The sequence below is a fragment of the Mytilus edulis genome, chromosome 14 (assembly GCF_963676685.1).
Source record: "Mytilus edulis chromosome 14, xbMytEdul2.2, whole genome shotgun sequence".
Classification (NCBI taxonomy): domain Eukaryota; kingdom Metazoa; phylum Mollusca; class Bivalvia; order Mytilida; family Mytilidae; genus Mytilus; species Mytilus edulis.
Genome location: NC_092357.1, coordinates 71,028,543 through 71,050,711, shown reverse-complemented (window position 1 = coordinate 71,050,711; position 22,169 = coordinate 71,028,543). Strand labels below are relative to the sequence as shown.

At 31.5% G+C, this 22,169-nt stretch overlaps 1 protein-coding gene across 1 annotated transcript in view; it reads right to left on the bottom strand.

Moving 5' to 3' along the window:
* Positions 1-4,981: 4,981 nt before the first annotated feature.
* LOC139503800 (hyccin-like) overlaps positions 4,982-22,169 on the bottom strand; it is a 68,492-nt gene continuing 51,304 nt past the window's right edge. The window contains exons 6-12 of the mRNA XM_071293727.1: positions 16,904-16,984; positions 13,032-13,153; positions 12,609-12,704; positions 10,972-11,160; positions 9,894-9,981; positions 8,991-9,138; positions 4,982-8,437 (exon numbers count right to left, since the gene is read on the bottom strand). Coding sequence (XP_071149828.1) covers positions 7,974-8,437; positions 8,991-9,138; positions 9,894-9,981; positions 10,972-11,160; positions 12,609-12,704; positions 13,032-13,153; positions 16,904-16,984 — 1,188 coding nt within the window. The 3' untranslated portion in view covers positions 4,982-7,973. The remainder of the gene's footprint in view (positions 8,438-8,990; positions 9,139-9,893; positions 9,982-10,971; positions 11,161-12,608; positions 12,705-13,031; positions 13,154-16,903; positions 16,985-22,169) is intronic.

Sequence of the window (22,169 nt, the reverse complement as noted above, 5' to 3'; positions counted from 1 at the left end):
ATGGTTATAAGTTACATCATCTCGTTCTATAATTCTCAATCTAATAACCCTCTGTAGATGATTATAAGTGACATCACCTTGTTCTATAATTCTCAATCTAATCAACCTCTGTAGATGGTTATAGGTACCATCATCTCGTTCTATAATTTTCAATCTAATTAGCCTCTGTAGATGATTATAAGTGACATCACCTCGTTCTATAATTTTCAATCTAATCAACCCTTGTAGATGGTTATAAGTACCATCATCTCGTTCTATAATTCTCAATCTAATTAGCCTCTGTAGATGATTATAAGTGACATCACTTCGTTCTATAATTCTCAATCTAATCAACCTCTGTAGATGGTTATAAGTACCATCATCTCGTTCTATAATTTTCAATCTAATTAGCCTCTGTAGATGATTATAAGTGACATCACCTCGTTCTATAATTCTCAATCTAATTAGACTCTGTAGATAGTTATAAGTGACATTACCTCATTCTATAATTCTCAATCTAATCAACCTCTGTAGATGGTTATAAGTACCATCATCTCGTTCTATAATTCTCAATCTAATTAGCCTCTGTAGATAGTTATTAGTGACATCACCTCATTCTATTATTCTCAATCTAATTAACCTCTGTGGATGGTTATAAGTGACATCACCTCATTCTATAATTCTCAATCTAATCAACCTCTGTATATGGTTAAAAGTGACATCACCTCGTTCTATAATTCTCAATCTAATCAACCTCTGTATATGGTTATAAGTACCATCATCTCGTTCTATAATTCTCAATCTAATTAGCCTCTGTAGATAGTTATAAGTGACATCACCTCATTCTATTATTCTCAATCTAATCAACCTCTGTAGATGGTTATAAGTGACATCATCTCGTTCTATAATTTTCAATCTAATTACCCTCTGTAGATGATTATAAGTGACATCACCTCGTTCTATAATTCTCAATCTAATCAACCTCTGTAGATGGTTATAAGTGTCATCACCTTGTCCTATAATTCTCAATCTAATAAGCCTCTTTAGACGGTTATAAGTGTCATCACCTCGTCCTATAATTCTCAATCTAATTAACCTCTGTAGACGGTTATAAGTACCATCATTTCGTTCTATAATTCGTCATCTTATTGACCTCTGTAGACGTTTATAAGTGTCATCATCTCGTTTTATAATTCTCAATCTAATTAGCCTCTGTAATTAGTTATAAGTGTCATCACCTTGTTTTATAATTCTCAATCTAATTAGCCTCTGTAGATGGTTATAAGTGTCATCACCTTGTTTTATAATTCTCAATCTTATTAGCATCTGTAGATGGTTATAAGTGTCATCACCTTATTTTATAATTCTCAATCTAATTAGCCTCTGTAGATAGTTATAAGTGACATCACCTCGTTTTGAATTCTCAATCTAATTAGCCTCTGTAGATGGCTATAAGTGACATCGCCTCGTTTTGAATTCTCAATCTAATTAGCCTCTGTAGATGGTTATAAATGCCATTAACTTGTTCTAAAATTCTCAATCTAATTAACCTCTGTAGATGGTTATAAGTGTCATCACCTCGTCTTAGTATTCTCAATATATTTAACCACTGTAGATAGTTATAAGAGGTCACCTCGTTCTATTATTCTCAATCTATTTAACCACTGTAGATAGTTATAAGAGATCACCTCGTTCTATTATTCTCAATCTATCTACCCACTGTAGATGGTTATAAGTGTCATCACCTAGTTTTAGTATTCTCAATCTATAAAACCACTGTAGATGGTTATAAGTGTCATCACCTTGTTTTATAATTCTCAATCTAATTAGCCTCTGTAGATGGTTATAAGTGACATCGCCTCGTTTTGAATTCTCAATCTAATTAGCCTCTGTAGATGGTTATAAATGCCATTAACTTGTTCTAAAATTCTCAATCTAATTAACCTCTGTAGATGGTAATAAGTGTCATCACCTCGTCTTAGTATTCTCAATATATTTAACCACTGTAGATAGTTATAAGAGGTCACCTCGTTCTATTATTCTCAATCTATTTAACCACTGTAGATAGTTACAAGAGATCACCTCGTTCTATTATTCTCAATCTATCTAACCACTGTAGATGGTTATAAGTGTCATCCCCTCGTTTTAGTATTCTCAATCTATAAAACCACTGTAGATGGTGATAAGTGGCATCCCTTCGTTTGATAATTTCCAATCTAATTAACCCCTGTAAATGGTTATAAGTGTCATTACCTTGTTTTATAATTTCCAATCTAATTAACCCCTGTAGATGGTTATAAGTGCCATTACCTCGTTCTATAATTCTCAATCTAATTAACCTCTGTATATAGTTATACGAGCCAATCTGTCGTTATATAATTCTCAATCTAGTTATCTTCTTAAGATAGTTATAAGTGCCATTATATCGTTCAATAATTCTCAATCCAATTAACCCATATTTCAGCCTTTACTTACACCTGATATATCCCAGTGAACTTTAAAAGATACCACCGATACCAAGGATTTGTATACTTATTTACTATACAAATCCTTGCCGATACTAGGACAGCTTCATTCCTTGATTTTTTTCTCAATATTGACACAGATGGACGACTTCACACGAAAATCTATGATAAATAGGATGACAGTTATATATCCTCTGTCCCTTCGTATGGTGTTTACATATTTCAATTGATACGTTATTCTCGTTCATGTTAACACTATACGGACTTCACATACAGGAGTGTGCTCCTAACGCAGAAACTTCTCCAACAAAGTTTATATTTTAAAGACACCATCACGAAATGGTCGATCCCTACGATGTGTACTTGTCCAAAATAAGGACGTTTTTACCACGCGTTAGATTGTGGTTTATCATTGCGTCGTCTGATCTTTCAATTACCGAACGTGACTTATTCCCGGTTGTGACTTTTTTACTGAGTGTGAATTCGCACTGAATGTCATGGTACTTTTTTTTTATCCCAAATTCAAGTATTTAGACTTGATGTCATATTTGTTATTCTCATCGGATTTTGTCAAATATTCAAACGTTTGTAGTTGTGAATCTTATCTTTTTCTGTTGTATTCGTGAGTTATGGTGATTAATCATCTAGTTCATTTATTAGATTTAAGTTTAGGACAACGAAATTCAGTTACGATATAATTGGTTTACAGTTTGATTTAGAAGAAATACCGACATAGCTAGGTATCATAATTAATAATCTAATTACAACCACAATTTGTTATTAGTTAGTATAGTAATTTTCATTATTGATAAATGTTATATCAGTATTACATATATAATCTTGAATTCTATCCCATTTTTGGGAGAAAAAAATAGAAATTCAAATGTAACGTCTCTTTATGCATTGATGGTTTTGGATAACTTGGCTGTGGATTTTTATGTGCTGGTTTATGTTGTTCTATGTCATGTATCTGTTTTTATTCTGTAGTTTGTCATCACTTCGGTTTTATCATGTTTGCAAAAGTATGAAATATTCTAAAAAATAAGGATGTTCTTATCCCAGACAAAAAACCCTAGGCCTATAATCCACAATTTTTTGGAACTTTTGGTCCTCAATGCTCTTTAACTTTGTACTTGTTTAGGCTTTCAAACTTTTTTCATCTGAGTGTCACTGGTAAGTCTTCTGTGAAGGAAACGCGGGTCTGACATATTAAATTGTAACACTGGTACCTTTGGCAAGCTATAAATGGTGTGTTTCTCTATCATATATGTTATCACATTTATTTGTATTGCAGTGCTGTAATGAAATGTAGTCATTTTGATGTCATATTTAACATTGCCATAAAAGTCGGAGGTTTGGAATGCCACAAAACCAGGTTCAATGCCACCATTTTTTCCTTAAAATGTCCTGTTCCAAATCAAGAAAATGGCCATTGTTATATTATAGTTGGTTTCTGTGTGTGTTATATTTTAATGATGTGTTTCTGTTGTGTCGTAGTTCTCCTCTTATATCTGTTGTGTTTCCCTCAGTTTTAATTTGTAACCCAGATTAGTTTTTTTCTCAATCAATTTATGAATTTTGAACAGGGGTACACTTTTGTTGCCTTTATATTTCATTGCTTTCCTCTAATACATGTAATAGTTCACGTGTTACCCAGGTTTTTTCTCTCTACTGATTTATTACATTTGAACCAAGGTGTACTACTGTTGCTTTTATTTAACAACCAGAAAACATGTTTAACCCCAATGACACAGCAATATCAAACAACCAGTAGACATCTATTTCCTATAACTTTTTCTATACTCATCATAAAAGAAAATAAAATTCATTTGTTTTATTTTGTATTTTTCTATTATACATTTGTTCATATTATAAATAAATAATTATCTATGAGATATCTACAATTAAGAACTATATTTTGTTGATGTATTACAGATTCAGAGCTTTTTCAATTCACATAAGATAAATTAAGTCAAGAAAATGCTTACATCAGCACAAATCTAAAAACTGATTGCTAATTATTATTCAACTGACTAAGGGGAGACAACCCAAAAAAGCATTAGTCACTATAGGGAAAACGGTACTTTTTATACTGCCATAGGCGACAATACTAACAATTCCTAAAATTACCACTTTTTATAATAAAAACCTGGATAAAACAGTTATGTGTGGTGTTAGTACTTTATTATTCTATTTTAAAAATTAAAGCCAAATAGTATCATGACCAATTTCCAACGGAGCTTGTTTATGTTATCCATGCCCACTGTCATTTTACAACAAATTTTTGAAATTTTGGAAGCCTTTTCGAATAATTCTCTAGAAAATATTTCAATAGGTTTTAAAATTTATATTGTAAATTTACACACTGCAGTTATTCATAGATAATTAAAAAAAATATATTGTACCCTTACATCCAATCACAGCACTCCTAATTTGACTTCCTTCACCTGCCTTGGGTACACAAAAGGCCAACCTAATGCTAGGAAAATGTAATACTACCGTTTTCCCTATATATATATATATATATATCTTATATATATATATATATCTCAATTGAATTAAACGACCAGAAATGATTTTCTAAAAACAGAAATGTTTTTTTTAACTTAATGTTAAATATTGCACTGTTAAAACCCTTTTATATTTGTAATGATTAAATAATATATTGCAAAAAAAACAAAATAAAATCCCATTGAAAAATGCAAAACCAATATACCATTCTAATACAAATAAACTCATCATAGACATCATAGATCTCAGGATTAAATTTAGTATTTGTGCCAAACGCGCATTTTGTCTACAAAAGACTCATCAGTGACGCTCAAATCCCAAAAATATAAAAAGGCCACATAAAATACGAAATTGAAGAGCATACATGAAGTTTAAATTTGAATCACAATTACATCATGATTTGATTAAGAGTAAGCTGATTATGCCACAAGAGATACTAAACTATGTTTCATTAAAAGAATTCCTTGTTTTATAAAAGGTTCACGTCACCCCTTTTTTATTTCATTTTGAAAGATAGATGAAGTCTGCATAATGTTTCATTGTCCCTGAAATCTATACAAATTCTAAGGTCAAAATATTATTCTAAAAAAACATCTGGTAGAAACTCTAACCATGTGAATACCCATATCAGACTAGAATAGTGAAACAACACAAGGATGAATAGGATTAAGAAGAGGTATACTTTATTAATACAGCAACCCAACAACAAAACAATAATTATGATTAAAAGAGAAGTAAGTTCAGAAACAAACCAGCACAAACAACAAGCACGGGAGTTTCTTGCTACATTGAGGACCTATTGGTGGCCTTCGGATGTTGTCTGCTCTATGGTCGGGTTGTTGTCGTTTCCCATTCCCATTTCTTTTCTTAATTTTACTCCACACTGAGCACTATTTATTTCAGATCTAAGAATTGATCAAAGGGAGATAACTGGATGTTGAAATATCGAGAAAAGCTTAACAGTCAGTTGTTGTTTGATTGCTGTGTAATAAATACAAAATAATAAGGGAGATAACTGGATGTTGAAATATCGGGAAAAGCTGAACAGTCAGTTGTTGTTTGATTGGTGTGTAATAAATACAAAATAATAAGGGAGATAACTGGATGTTGAAATATCGGGAAAAGCTGAACAGTCAGTTGTTGTTTGATTGGTGTGTAATAAATACAAAATAATAAGGGAGATAACTGGATGTTGAAATATCGGGAAAAGCTGAACAGTCAGTTGTTGTTTGATTGCTGTGTAATAAATACAAAATAATAAGGGAGATAACTGGATGTTGAAATATCGGGAAAAGCTGAACAGTCAGTTGTTGTTTGATTGCTGTGTAATAAATACAAAGTAATAAGGGAGATAACTGGATGTTGAAATATCGGGAAAAGCTGAACAGTCAGTTGTTGTTTGATTGCTGTGTAATAAATACAAAATAATAAGGGAGATAACTGGATGTTGAAATATCGGGAAAAGCTGAACAGTCAGTTGTTGTTTGATTGGTGTGTAATAAATACAAAATAATAAGGGAGATAACTGGATGTTGAAATATCGGGAAAAGCTGAACAGTCAGTTGTTGTTTGATTGGTGTGTAATAAATACAAAATAATAAGGGAGATAACTGGATGTTGAAATATCGGGAAAAGCTGAACAGTCAGTTGTTGTTTGATTGGTGTGTAATAAATACAAAATAATAAGGGAGATAACTGGATGTTGAAATATCGGGAAAAGCTGAACAGTCAGTTGTTGTTTGATTGCTGTGTAATAAATACAAAGTAATAAGGGAGATAACTGGATGTTGAAATATCGGGAAAAGCTGAACAGTCAGTTGTTGTTTGATTGCTGTGTAATAAATACAAAATAATAAGGGAGATAACTGGATGTTGAAATATCGGGAAAAGCTGAACAGTCAGTTGTTGTTTGATTGGTGTGTAATAAATACAAAATAATAAATTAAATAACAAAATAAAATAAGATCTTCTAGATTGAAAAATGTTTTCTTGATTTCCATATTTAAAATGAAAGAAGATTTGACAGCATTCTAAACTCACAAATCAACAAAAAATATGTCTGTATAAAGAGTAATTAATTAAAAGGGGGCTTAAATCATAAAATTTAATAAAAACTCAAATTACAAAAATACTTAAAATATGTAAATATTAGTAGAGAGTAATTTAAAATTTATCTACAATGATATTTCATATACTGTAAATTCAGAAATTATTGCAAATCATATGACTGTGTGAGTATTGGTATAATAATTAAGAACGTGCATTCTGATAACCAATGATTAAATAGTACCTGTTTGCAATTTTTTGGAAATCATATTAATTTTTCGTTCACTCTTGAAAAATCGCAAAAATAAATTAATGCTATAACTTATCAATTTACAGTACTGGTAATAAAAACTTATGTTATTAGTATCTACAAATGTTTGTAACGGCAGAAAAATGTGGGAAAGACAGATAAACATTAATTGATGTTTGCAACTTTTATAAAGCTAATAACCTTTTTGTGATTGATATAGAAATGTAATTGTAATCCTTCACTAGGATATTAAGTTAATGGCCTTCTGTTAATAATAAATGCATCTGTTATATTAAACAGACAAACATTTCACAGTGGTTTGACTTCTTATGCTAATTTAAGAATTTTTCAGATTTATTTGCATATTTTCATTACTTTACATGCAATATTTGTATATAATCTATTTTTATACCGTTATATAAAAGTCACATAAATTTGATTTCAGTCCCAAGACTTTTTGAAGGATAAAAGAAAGACTATAATTAATGTTTTTCTCCTACCCCTGGAATTATTATGTAGGCAGGTAACTTTAATAAACAATTATGGCTCTCCTACGCCTGGTATTTCTTATGTAATCATGTAACTTTAATAAACAATTATGGCTCTCCTACGCCTGGTATTTCTTATGTAAGCATGTAACTTTAATAAACAATAATTAAGGCTCTCCTACTCCTGGTATTTCTAAGCCGCTACCTATGATGAACAACTAAGGCATTATTATGTCAGAGATCCGTACTACAGTTTTCTGTATTAACAGAGGACCCTGAAGAATGGCGAGTGTGTCCTGGTTTATTTTTCATTTCTTTAAGTGAGCTACTAGAATGTTTTTGTCGTAGATTCCCCAGAGGTGACGACCCGACTTTCTCTTCGTTTATTTCTTCCAGGATAGAATTCTTCTTGTTCGTTAGACTCGTCATCTCTACACTATCTACACTAGACCTGGAATTATTCTTTATTACATTAACCTGTACAGAATCTATGGTGTCACCATTAGATAATGTCCGTGACACATCACTATCTCGTTTGTGCTCTTTCACTTTAGATTTGTCCATTTTTTTAATGCCCAGTTTAAATTTATCAGCAAGTTTAGGTAATTTGCCGAGTGATTTTGTTGGAGTATCACTATCTTCATCAATTGTTTCTAGTTTTGACAAGTTTTCGTCTCCCTCTATGATATCAATGTCATCTGAAAGAGAAATGTTTTACATTATATATTGTTTGTAATTATTTAGGTCTATTCCATTACCAGGGAGATGGATTTGGTAATAAAGAAACATATTTCCAATGTCCCCATGCATATTACACATATTTTATCAGCCCAAGAGCAATATCTAAAAAATGATTGTTTTATGAATATCTTGAAAATGAAGGCTTGAGAGCAAATGTAATGCAAGTTCCTAAAAATTATTGTTTCCAAGGGACATAACTCTTTTAAAACTACTTGGCTGGCACTGTTTTTTGGAAAATTGTCTATGACATTGGTGTTATAAACCTTTTGATATAATGTATTTGAAAAAATCTGGCAAGAATTGTACTAACATTGCGATTTTCCATATAATTAATATTTCAAAGGGCACAACTCTTTAGAAAATATTTGATCAACACTCATTTTTCCAACTCACTCAAGAATTTATTGATTTAAACCTATGATGTAAGTTTCATAAAAAATCTGTCAAAAATTGTACATGCAAGAGAGCACTAGCAATGCAACTTAATAAGATAGATAGATGGTGCCTTACCAGGCAGTTTCTTGGTTCTAAATGATGCGTTTGTAATAGCAGACTTGGCAATGGTGTGACCTGAGCTAGAGGGAGTGACGGTCATAAGTCCCATCGGACCGTCTTCTTCGTGACCAGCAGGAAGTGAATTCTTTATGGCAGTCGTTACCTAAAATAGATCACCAACAATTTAAAAATAAAATTAAACATAAAATTAATCTACAAGTCTTGAAAAGGATAAATTGGATTCGAATTACAGAGATACTTTTTTTTTATCCAAACAAAAAAACCAGATAAATAAAACATGGAAAATTTTAAAATGGACAAAAACATATATAAACTAAGGGAGACAATTCAATCTTTTTTTAATTATCTTATTTTTGCTTAATACTGATTAATTGTATGCTACATTATAGTTGCTGTAAAAATATAATGGAATAGTATGCCACTGTCTATACATGTTAGAGGTGTAATCCACCATTTTCTACATAAGAAAATACCTGAACAAAGTCAGGAATATGACTGATGTATTCCATTGGTTTGATGTGTTTGAGCTTTTGATTTTGCCAAATGTTTGATAAGCATGATTAGGGACTTTCTGTTTTGAATTTATTTTTTATATGAGACTGAACATTTATGAGTTTCCCCCCTTTCAAAATATTTTCAAACTAAATTTCCCCGGAGTCAACTGTAAAACTTATGATGTACTTCCAACACTCAATTAATGCCAATTTAGCTACAGAGGTGGTTAATGACCTTAACTACTATAGATATTCTATATGTAGATTCAGAAATTATTGCAATGTATTTATTTATGCAAAAAATGCAACTGTATCAGTTTCATAAAAATAAAACCTTACATTTACTAACCATAACTACATAAATCTTATATTACACATAAATATACTTTATCAAAAACCTTACCAAAAGAACATCAGGGAAGAGTTCATAACTTGCCCTGTTGTGGATGTCTAGAATGGCTCGAGTTGCTAAGTATTTATCACTGTTAAACCTACAAAGTTAATAGAATGATGAATTAGTGTTTTACGAACAGGGTCAAATATCACATACATATCAGGACACGTGTAAGTAAGATATACATCCTGCTTTGTACTAGAACCACTTGTTGATTTGGATTTCTTACATGCTATAAAAAGAAAATATGTTAGGATTGCCAAAGAAACAACTCTCCACAAGAGACCAAATGACACAGAAATTAACAACTATAGGTCACAAGGTAAAGGAATACAGGTCTGAAAACAATTATTGAATATTTCTCCAATTATCTTAGTAATTTAGAGAAGCAACAAACTTCAATTTTCGGTTCTAGTTTTGACCCGATTAAAGATTAATTCCTAGCTATAGGTTAACTTTGCTGGTTTTGCCTAATTTTGTGATTCTAATTATCCCCCTTTGACCATCTAATACCAAACTGGAAATTATCTCCCTTTAACCATTTAATACCAAACTGTTTAAATTATCTCCCTTTGACCATCTAATACCAAACTGTGGAAATTTAAGACGATTCCATGACCAATCTTTCAAAAAAATATGAATTAAAAGCTTTGTTGGAAACAAAATCTTAAATTGCCACATGTATGGAACATTTAGAACAAAAGTTTTAATAACTTAGTGTTGTCTTTAAGCTTTGAAGAAGAAAATACATAAGTTGCTTAAAAGACATCTGGATAAATATAAATATAAGGAGATGTCATATGATTGCCAATGACACAACTATCAATCATAGATAAAGATATAATGGCCTTCAACAACAATCATAAGAAAAAGCCATACCCTATAGTCATTTACTAATGAATGATCAATTTCAAATGAAGGCAATAGATAACACAATCATCAAACAGGAAGGCAATTAACAATCAGATGGGATCCACTCTCTATCCCTGTTACACATACAATAAAGATGTGTTTTGGTTGTTTGTGTCTCATCAATGTATAGAACATGTATAGCACATGTATTCTTTTATTAATGAAAGAGACTTACATAATATAATAAAGCCCTGAGACCATCTCTGTCATGAGAGTTGGGGAGATGGCTATTCTAGGTAACAATTCTCCCACATGACTTTTCCGTTTACTTTGTGGCGGAGGTGAGTCTTGGAGATGGAAGCTGGCTGATGGTTTAACTGTACATGATATGTCTGATAAATCATCGAAGCCTGTTGTAGCTAGTCTGTAATAAAAACAAAATATTAAATCCTTGATGATTATTATTGTTAAACAAACTTAAGCAGAAAACTTAACATCGAACATTGCTGATAAATAGTCTTCAAACTGTTATGACTAATAGTAATGCAACTTTATATCAAATATAAATGATCTATCAAACTAACTTATGTAGGAACTTGTTTACATCAATTAACGTCACCAGAATTATAACATTGTAACCGATAGGACAGGATACCCTGGGGAGAGGGGAGAGAGACATATATATAATGTTACCTGGAGCAAGCTTTACAATACATCTGATGGGAGAGGAGTTCTGACTGGTCACTGATACAGGAATTATAGCATTGTAACAGATAGGACAGGATACCCTGGGGAGAGGGGAGGGAGACAGATATATAATGTTACCTGGAGCATGCTTTACAATACATCTGATGGGAGAGGAGTTCTGACAGGTCACTGATACAGGAATTATAACATTGTAACAGATAGGACAGGATACCTTGGGGAGAGGGAAGGGAGACAGATATATAATGTTACCTGGAGCATGCTTTACAATACATCTGATGAGAGAGTTCTGACAGGTCACTGATACAGGAATTATAACATTGTAACAGAAAGGACAGGATACCCTGGGGAGAGGGGAGAGAGACAGATATATAATGTTACCTGGAGCAAGCTTTACAATACATCTGATGGGAGAGTTCTGACAGGTCACTGATACAGGAATTATAACATTGTAACAGATAGGACAGGATACCCTGGGGAGAGGGGAGAGAGACAGATATATAATATTACCTGGAGCAAGCTTTACAATACATCTGATGGGAGAGGAGTTTTGACAGGTCACTGATACAGGAATTATAGCATTGTAACAGATATGACAGGATACCCTGGGGAATGGGGAGGGAGACAGCTATATAATGTTACCTGGAGCAAGCTTTACAATACATCTGATGGGAGAGTTCTGACAGGTCACTGATACAGGAATTATAACATTGTAACAGATAGGACAGGATACCCTGGGGAGAGGGGAGAGAGACAGATATATAATATTACCTGGAGCAAGCTTTACAATACATCTGATGGGAGAGGAGTTTTGACAGGTCACTGATACAGGAATTATAGCATTGTAACAGATAGGACAGGATACCCTGGGGAGAGGGGAGAGAGACATATATATAATATTACCTGGAGCAAGCTTTACAATACATCTGATGGGAGAGGAGTTTTGACAGGTCACTGATACAGGAATTATAGCATTGTAACAGATAGGACAGGATACCCTGGGGAGAGGGGAGAGAGACAGATATATAATATTACCTGGAGCAAGCTTTACAATACATCTGATGGGAGAGGAGTTTTGACAGGTCACTGATACAGGAATTATAGCATTGTAACAGATAGGACAGGATACCCTGGGGAGAGGGGAGGGAGACAGCTATATAATGTTACCTGGAGCATGCTTTACAATACATCTGATGAGAGAGTTCTGACAGGTCACTGATACAGGAATTATAACATTGTAACAGATATGACAGGATAGATTGTCTGAAAAATTGAGAAAAAAAATCTTATTATTAAAATATTACACAATGTTGAATGGATAGTTAGTAAAGTTGTTAAGAGTGAATTCAATGCTTTCCCTAATTTCAACAAAGTTTACCATTTACTGATTCTAAAAAAAAGGGTGTAGCTTAACAGTTGCTCTTTAACTTCGTACTTTATTTGGCCTTTTTAACTTTTTTGGATTTGAGCGTCACTGAATGAAACAGCATACCTATGTCTCACTTTTTTACTCCATCAAGTGGGACAAAAATTGCAATATGGGAGATAACTCAATATTTTTATAATAATGTTATAATAATAATGTGTTACCTATTCTGACCATTGATGGCTTCATACTGAGGATAAGGTCCACTTCTCCAAATCTCTGGTTCTGTGTGGTCATATCTTGATAAAGCACTTTCTGACAGGGATAAACTGCTGAGAGCTGAGGGCTACAAAATATAAATTATATAGATAAAGCTACAAACAACATCAATCTTACAAAATTACTATTTTCAACAGACTTCAATTATTCTTACTGTCTTTTATTAGTCCCTTTAGTCCTGTGATATTTTCAATGCTCTTATATGAGCCATTAGGGTCTGCTTTACTTTTTCAAATCTTTTAATTTGTTTATTGGGTCTTGTCTTATTTCTTCAACCATATCATTTTAGTCCTGTGAGTTGTGTGGTTATATAATTCCATTTGGTTGTGTGTAATTTGTATTTTGATAACCTTGTATTAGTCACTTGACTACCACTATTAGCTGACTTGCTTTTGTCATGGCGGCCAAATTTTATTGGTTAAGTCCCTAAAGAGAACCCTTTTAGACCTGAAAACTAGCAATCCTAGTCATTGAACCTTGAAACAACTATAAAGTGAAGACTTACAACTAAAGTGTGATTTAGATTTGTAGATTGAATTTTTTGTTCTGTTACAGAAGATAATATAACAAAGTTTTCACATATAGAAAACTTTTGTAATTAAAATTTCCTACAACTTACATGCTACACACACCATACCTCATGATAAACAGATGGCTGACCAAAGGAAGGAATACGGAATGTTTTTATCTTGGGTTTCCCCCTACAACTTACATGCTACACACACCATACCTCATGATAAACAGATGGCTGACCAAAGGAAGGAATACGGAATGTTTTTATCTTGGGTTTCCCCCTACAACTTACATGCTACACACCAGACTTGGGGTAATTGTAATTGTAATCGTTAATCAGCTGTAATTGATTACAATTTTTCAAGTAATCAGTGTAATCATTAATCAGCCAAAAATCTGATTACATGTAATTTAATTTAATCAATTACTTTTCAAAATACCCTGTAATCATGATTACTTTTTGATTACATTCTGATTACAATGAAAAAAATCTAAAATTGTGTTTTTGGTCATTAAATGAACGAACCTCTTTGTTCATATTTGATAAATTTTTAACATACTAAAATGGTTTGGTTACTTTAAGCTTGTCTACTTCAGTAAAAAAATAAACTGTTACAGTATTGAAAAGTCATCATTAGCCTAAGCAGATGAAATCTCTGCTTCAGAGACATATAATACAATTATATACCTTTTATCTTGGTAAAAGATATTGTACATACATGTATATTCATCGTTTTATAATGATCTTCATATTATTATTTGATTATAACTGTTATATATTCAAGTAATACTTTTCTTTAACCCTGAATTATAATCTTTTGTTAATTTTTGTGATTTTTGTCAACTTTGAATTGACAGGTAGGAGACTAATTAAGGTTTGTTTTTATTGCAATTACCAATTGAGTATAGCTGTAGGGAAATATATATGATAAAAGATAAATCAGACATGAAAATTTATCTAATTAGCACAAACTAAATTAAAAGTTGGACAAATATGTTGTTTAAACTTTTTTTTGTATTTGGACTGGACGTGTAAAATGCAATGGTTTTTAATACTTTAATACATATTGTTTACAATTTGATTAAACATTTCTATTAAAATTTAACATAGTTTTAACTGGTAACTTTATTTCATCCATATTTAAACTTCCATAAACTGCAACTTGGAATACATATAAATTATGAAAGAGGTCAGAAGACAAACAAAAAAACTCTTGATTATGATATATCTTTATAAAATTTAATTCAAAATAATTTAGAGATCATTGGTGATAAAGTGTAATGTATATGTCGTGTACATGTTGCGATTTTGTACAGGTTATAACATGTACAAAAATATTGTACATGTTATAACTTGCATAATGCAAAAATACAAGTTATAACATGTACAAAAGTACCCCATACATGTTATAACATGTACGAAATATTGGTTAAAAATGGTTTTAACTTGTACAAAATTTAAGATAATTCTAAATGAAGTAAAATAGACATTTAAATTTATTAATGAACAAAGAACAGCAATCAATAGGCCAGAACGTGTTTTTTATCTTTAGAGGGTAATGATCTCAAAGTTTCAGAAATGTATGCTTCGTGACTTATGTTGGCATAATGTGTTTTTATGTAATTGTATGTTTTATGCAGTGCATCATGACTTACATCAGTGTGACACTATTTACTTAAAGCACACATTTCCTTTTTTTGAAATTTTTAAGATCAATGCCTGAAAATTTTGCGTAATATTCCTACCCCTCGTTTTATAGCATGCAAAAACTAAAGCAATGGCTCATATGCCTACTCTGTAAAAGCAAGAGAGAGCTGAAATTGTTTTCATTTGACCACGCTTCATTATAAATATCTTTGAATCTACTCTTCAACGTGTTTGGCCTTTAGCATGGCTTATTTATACCTCACGTTATTATTTTTTTGAAAAAGTATAAGAGCATTGCATGAGGCGAATGTCACTTTCATGTTTTAAATATATATCCTCTACTTTGAAAGCAGGTATTGGCGGTCTTTGGCTGTTGTCTTCTTTGTGGTCGGGTTGTTGTCTCTTTGACACAATCCTTATTTCGAATCTCAATTTTATTTTTACAGAAATCTATCCTGGCTATCCTCTTACGTCTTTTAGTGTCATCTAGAATAAAAGTATTTTACTATTGCCTTCAAGGTGGACACTCACAATTATAATTTATCAGATTAGAATACCGAATAGTGTTTGTTGACTGCATGTGTGTTTTAAATGGTATAAAGAAAGTATTAAAACTATGCTTCTGGGACCAGTTTTATAAAGCTGTCTTAGGACTAAGACATGTCTTGGGATGGTCTTATGACATATCTCACTTCTAAGTGGGTTTCACAAAGTATTCCTAAATTACAACAGCTCTTAAAATTGGTCTCAAAGTTAGGACTTCAAGAGAGGTGTCTGATGAAGGTCTTAGGATAGTCATAAATTTATTTATATAAATTACACTCATTTATTATCTTATTATCAATTTTCATTTTCTTGCTAAATCTTTGTAGGTTGACGGATAATTATGAGTTTAAAACTTCAATATATTGATTTTAAGCAATGATGCACCATTTTATTCTTGAACCTTTTCATAACCGATACAGTGACAACTTTAAGTATATTTTTGCTAAGATCATCCTACGACATCTTTCATAATACCGACCCCTGAACATTAACTGTATCAAAAAATAACATAGCACACAAACATTAATAAACAATCAAAAAGTGATGAAAATCTTTATTGAGGTTAATAACATCTGTTGCAATAATAGAAGCATATCTTTATTTTTCAAAATTGTACAAGTTAAAACCATTTTTAAGCAAAATTTTGTACAGGTTATAACATGTACGAGGTATTTTTGTACATGTTATAACTTGTATTTTAGCATTATACAAGTTATAACATGTACAATATTTTTGTACATGTTATAACCTGTACAAAATCGCAACTTGTACACGACATATATATGTAGTGAAATTTGGTGTTTATTTAAATAGATGACGTTTAATTTGAAGTTATCATTTTATAATTGAACCAAATAAAATATGTTCTCAAAAATGCTATAGTTATATTAAATGTTTATTCATCCACATCATTCAAAATGTTTTGTTTTTAAATTCATTGTAATCAGATGTAATCATGATTACTTTGCCAATGTAATCATTAATTTAATCAGATACTTTCAGAAATGATGTAATCATTAATTTAATTTAATCGTACAAATGACAAAGTAATTGTAATTTAATCAATTACATTGAAAGTAATCGGACCCATCTCTGCTACACACACCATACCTCATGATAAACAGATGGCTGACCAAAGGAAGGAATACGGAATGTTTTTATCTTGGGTTTCCCATCACTACTAACAATATCCTGAAAAGATAAAATTCTATTCATAAACTATTTAAAAACAAAAATGGCAAAAATATGCTTTTAATAAAAAAAAAATAAAGAGCCTGTGCAGTGCTCACCTTCACTCACGGGTCTATGTGCATATTAAACAAAGGACAGATGGATTCATGACAAAATTGTGTTTGGTGATGGTGATGTGTTTGTAGATATTACTTTACTGAACACTCGATCTTGCTGTATTACTTTACTGAACACTCTTGCTGTTAAAAATATATCTATCTATTAAAGTCTTATGCACTGACTATGCCTAGTAGTTAGAGAGAAAAACATTTTGTAAAAATTTACCAAAATTTATGAAAATTGTTAAAATTGATTATAAAGGTCAATAACTCCTAAAGGGGTCAACTGACCATTTTGGTCATGAAAATTTATTTGTATATCTTACTTTGCTGAACATTATTGCTGTTTACAGTTTATCTCCATCTATAATAATATTCAAGATAATAACCAAAAACGGCAAAATTTCCTTAAAATTACCAATTATGGGGCAGCAACCAAACAATGGGTTGTCAGATTCATCTGAAAATTTCAGGGCAGATAGATTTGACCTGAATAACAATTTTTAATACCCCATGTCAGATTTGCTCCAAATGCTTTGGTTTCAGAGATATAAGCCAAAATCTACATTTTACCCCAATGTTCTATTTTTAGCCATGGCAGCCATCTTGGTTTGCTGGCCGGGTCATCGGACCCATTTTTTAAACTTGATACCCCAATGATGATTATGGCCAAGTTTGGTTAAATTTGGCCAAGTTATTAAGTTTCAGAGGAGAAGATTTTTGTAAAAATTAACAGACGACAACAACGATGATGACGACGGACGGCAAGTGAGGAGAAAAGCTATAAAGGACAATAACTCCTTAAGGGGTCAATTGACATTTTGGTCATGATGACTCATTTGTAGATCTTACTTTGCTGAACATTATTGCTGTTTACAGTTTATCTCTTTCTATAATAATATTCAAGATAATAACCAAAATCTGCAAAATTTCCTTCAAATTACTTATTTCAGGGCAGCAACCCAACAACAGGTTGTCTGATTTGTTTGAAAATTTCAGGGCAGATAGATCTTGACCTAATAGACAATTTAACTCATTTCAGATTTGCTCTAAATGCTTTGGTTTCAGAGTTATAAGCCAAAATCTACATTTTACCCCTATGTTCTATTTTTAGCCAGTAAATTCAGGTCAGGTGAGCAAAAAAAGCAACTGGGGTTTATTAAATATCAAATACCTAAGAAAAATATAAACATATGTAAACATTTCATACTTTATAAATTCAACTATCATAAAAATAAATAAGCTAAAACAATGTTGATCATAATTTAAAAAACCTCAGTCATATACATAAATATCATCATGATCATCAATATAAAATACAATGTACAAGACATTAAAATAAATTTTATACACATAAAAATAGTACTTATAAAATACCCATTTTACTTGAAAAATACCTTAGAAATAAAACTAAAATATCTTAGTTATACAAAACTTAAGGATTCTGAGTAAGAAGTAAAGTACAGGGGATGGTTACAGTGCAGAATTTTAATTTAAATTTAAATTCTTAGAACTTCCGGGCATATAAATGTTGAAAATATTCGGCACAGCCCTCTATTTTGACCTTTGAAAAAAAAGTATTGCATATCCGATGAGCTTGAGTAGATCTTTTCCATTTTAAGATATAATTTTTACAAAACTTCATATTAAAAGTGTTAAGGTTTTAGCCCTTGAAGCAGTTCCTATGGGAAATTGCATTGTCCCTAATTTACAGAAATGCAACCTATAAATTTTGTTCACAGTGACACCATTGTTTATGTATTGCATGTCTAGCTCGAATTGTATGCCGAGGTACTCAGGGAAAAAAAATCCTCATGACTTCTATAAAATTGAGAAAGGAAATGGGGAATGTGTCAAAGCGGCAACAATCCAACCATAGAGCAGACAACAGCCGAAGGCCACCAATGGGTCTTCAATGTAGCGAGAAACTTCTGCACCCGTGGGCGTCCTTCAGCTGGCCCCTTAAAAATATGCATACTAGTATAGTGATAATGGACATCATAGTAAACTATTTTAGCAGTGTCTTTCTTAGGAGAATTATGATCACATGCATACTATTTTTCTCTTTTACCACTCTTTTTAGGATTTGTAATTTGATTTAAACAAAAATTGTATTCAAACACCCCTTATTCAACCTACTAACCGATATCTTATTTCATAAAAATAAGCCATTTACCCACTGATTTCATCTTCAAAATACAATGAAGCTGTATATTAATTACTTAAAACAATCAATTGTTCAATATCACTCACAATCTATTTATACACCAAGGTAATCATTACATCTTTATAAGAATAAACAAAGATTTGTAGAAAGATAATTGTCATATGGAATATATTGAATTTAATAAATCATTACAATTGAGTATTAAAATGATGGCACCCTTCAATGTTTTTGTTTGATGTTGCCATAGACCTGGCCCATGCCTTGGAGTGTTGGGTAGGTAAAGGAAGGGATTTTATTATGAATAAATTGAAATTAACAATATCACTAATATGGGTTATATATTGCGGATACTTTTTTCTTGGATATAAATTGAATAATTATATAACTGGTTAAAATTCAATACGATTATTGCTATTCATAAATACTTCATAAATTTCAGTTACATTTTCCTAATCTTTATTAAAAATAACATCAAAAAAAGTTTTTACCACATAGAAACCACACTGTCCATATGCTCAGAAAAAGACACCCAATTTTCCTTAAATAACAACAAAAAAAAGTTTTATTCACATAGAAACCACACTGTCCATGCTCAGAAAAAGACACCACATCTACCTTAAATAACAACAAAAAAGTTTTATTCACATAGAAACCACACTGTCCATGCTCATTAAAAAAGACACCACATCTACCTTAAATAACAACAAAAAAAAGTTTTATTCACATAGAAACCAATCTTCAGTTCAGACACCACATCTACCTTAAATAACAACAAAAAAAAGTTTTATCAACATAGATTAACCAGACTGTCCATAAACCTTCAACTAGCTTGCATGCATGATGCAAGCTGGATTTAGACTTTTCTTTATCATGTTTATTTACCAGACATTTTCTGATAGGAAAAGCTGTATTTAGTAAGTTTTTTTCTATATCAAACAGACATTTTGTTGCTAAAGAGAGTTGTCTTTCAACTTTTCTTTTTTTTTAACGTCCATTAGTTATATGAGACCGTTCACCACCTGATTCTCCGTTTTTCTCTAGTGATTTATTGTTCCAGTCTACATAATCCTATAAGTCTTAATTACTGTCAGAGAAAGATGACTTTTAATCAATAAACAATGACTATTACTGGATCCTCTATAACATCATTAATGATTAAAACACAAGCTGACTGGATCCCTGTCCTCAAACATAAATGATTAAAACTTTCAAATCAATTAAAATCATTATTTCCTTTCAACAAAATAATCAATGATTATACCACATCAAGGAGAACAAAACGCTATTTAGTGGGCGGTTAAGATGAAAAGAGAGAAAACATCTAACTGAGTTTCTTGAAAAGTTTATTAAAAAAGAAAACATTTAATTGTCAACCTTCAGAAAATTTTCAAAAAAGATCATAATCAGTTAGAAGTTAAAGAATCAGTAAGAAGAGGGTTATTAGATGCACCTAACAAATTAGTGGTACAATAAGTGACCAGTATCAGTTAGTAATGGTCACAGGTTATCAGTAGTTAACAGTTGATAATATAAGTAAGTAGTGGTTAGCAGATACACCTAACAAATCAGTACCTGAGTACAATCAGGTATCATCATCATAAGTTAGCAGTGGTAAGTAGTAGTTAGTTGATACACCTAACAAATAAGTGGTACAATGATCAGGTGTCATCATCGTGTACATGTATCATCATCAGTTAGCAGGAATTAATAATGGCTAGCAGATACACCTAACAAATCTAAGTGGTACAAATAGGTATCATCATCAATTAGTAGTAGTTAGTAGTAGTTAGTAGTAGTTAGTAGTGGTTAGTAGTGGTTAGTAGTAGTTAGTAGTAGTTAGTAGTAGTTAGTAGTAGTTAGTAGTGGTTAGTAATATTCAGTAGAAGTTAGTAGTGGTTAGCAGTAGTAAGTAGATACATCTAACAAATCAGAGGCACAATGATGGACTATACTCAGTTAGTAGTGGTTATTAGTTGTTAGTATAGTAGTTAATAGTGGATTGTAGTAGTTAGTAGTTGTAAATAGTTGATATTAACAATTAGAAGTAGTTAGTAGTAATTAGCAGATACATCTAACAAATCAGTGCTACAATCATGTATCATCATCAGTTAGCAGTGGTTAGTAGATAAGTTAAAGTAGTAGTTAGTAGATAAATTTTGCAAATCAGTGGTACAATCACTGACTATAATCAGTTTGTAGTGATTAGAAGCTGTTAGTAGTAGTTGATTAGTAGTGGTTAGTAGTAGTTAGTAGATAACTTAACATATCAGTGGTAAAATCAGTAAGTAGTAGTGGCTAGTAGTATTTAGTAATAGTAATGGTGAACAGTTGTTAGTAGTAGTAAGCAGATTCACCTTACAAATCATTGACTTTCATCAGCTAGTAGTGGTTAGTAGAAGTTAGTAGTTGTTAGCAGTTTTCAATGGTACAACTGCTGATATATAATTATCACTACCTTGTTATTAGTAGAAGTTAGTAGTTGTTGGTAGTTTTCAGTAGTGTTTAGTTATAGTTAGTAGTTGTTAGTAGATACACCTAACAAATCAGTGGTACAACTGCTGATATATAATTATCACTACCTTGTGATTAGTACTAGTTAGTAGTAGTTAGTAGTTGTTAGTAGATACACCTAACAAATCAGTGGTACAACTGCTGATATATAATTATCACTACCTAGCAGATGTCTACTGATTTATCAGATGTTCAATTAATTAACTGGATTTATAGTTGGTCTGGCTGGTCTCTGGCCTCTGGCTGAGTCCTCATCTGTAGAAGGTCTTATAACTTGATGATGGCAATCTCAAAACATATATTTACTTAAAACACCAGTACCTCCATTTTTCTAGACATGTGTGTTTTGGTTTAGACTTTTAATTTCAACTGATTTCTGAATTTTCAATATATTTAATCATCCTCAAAG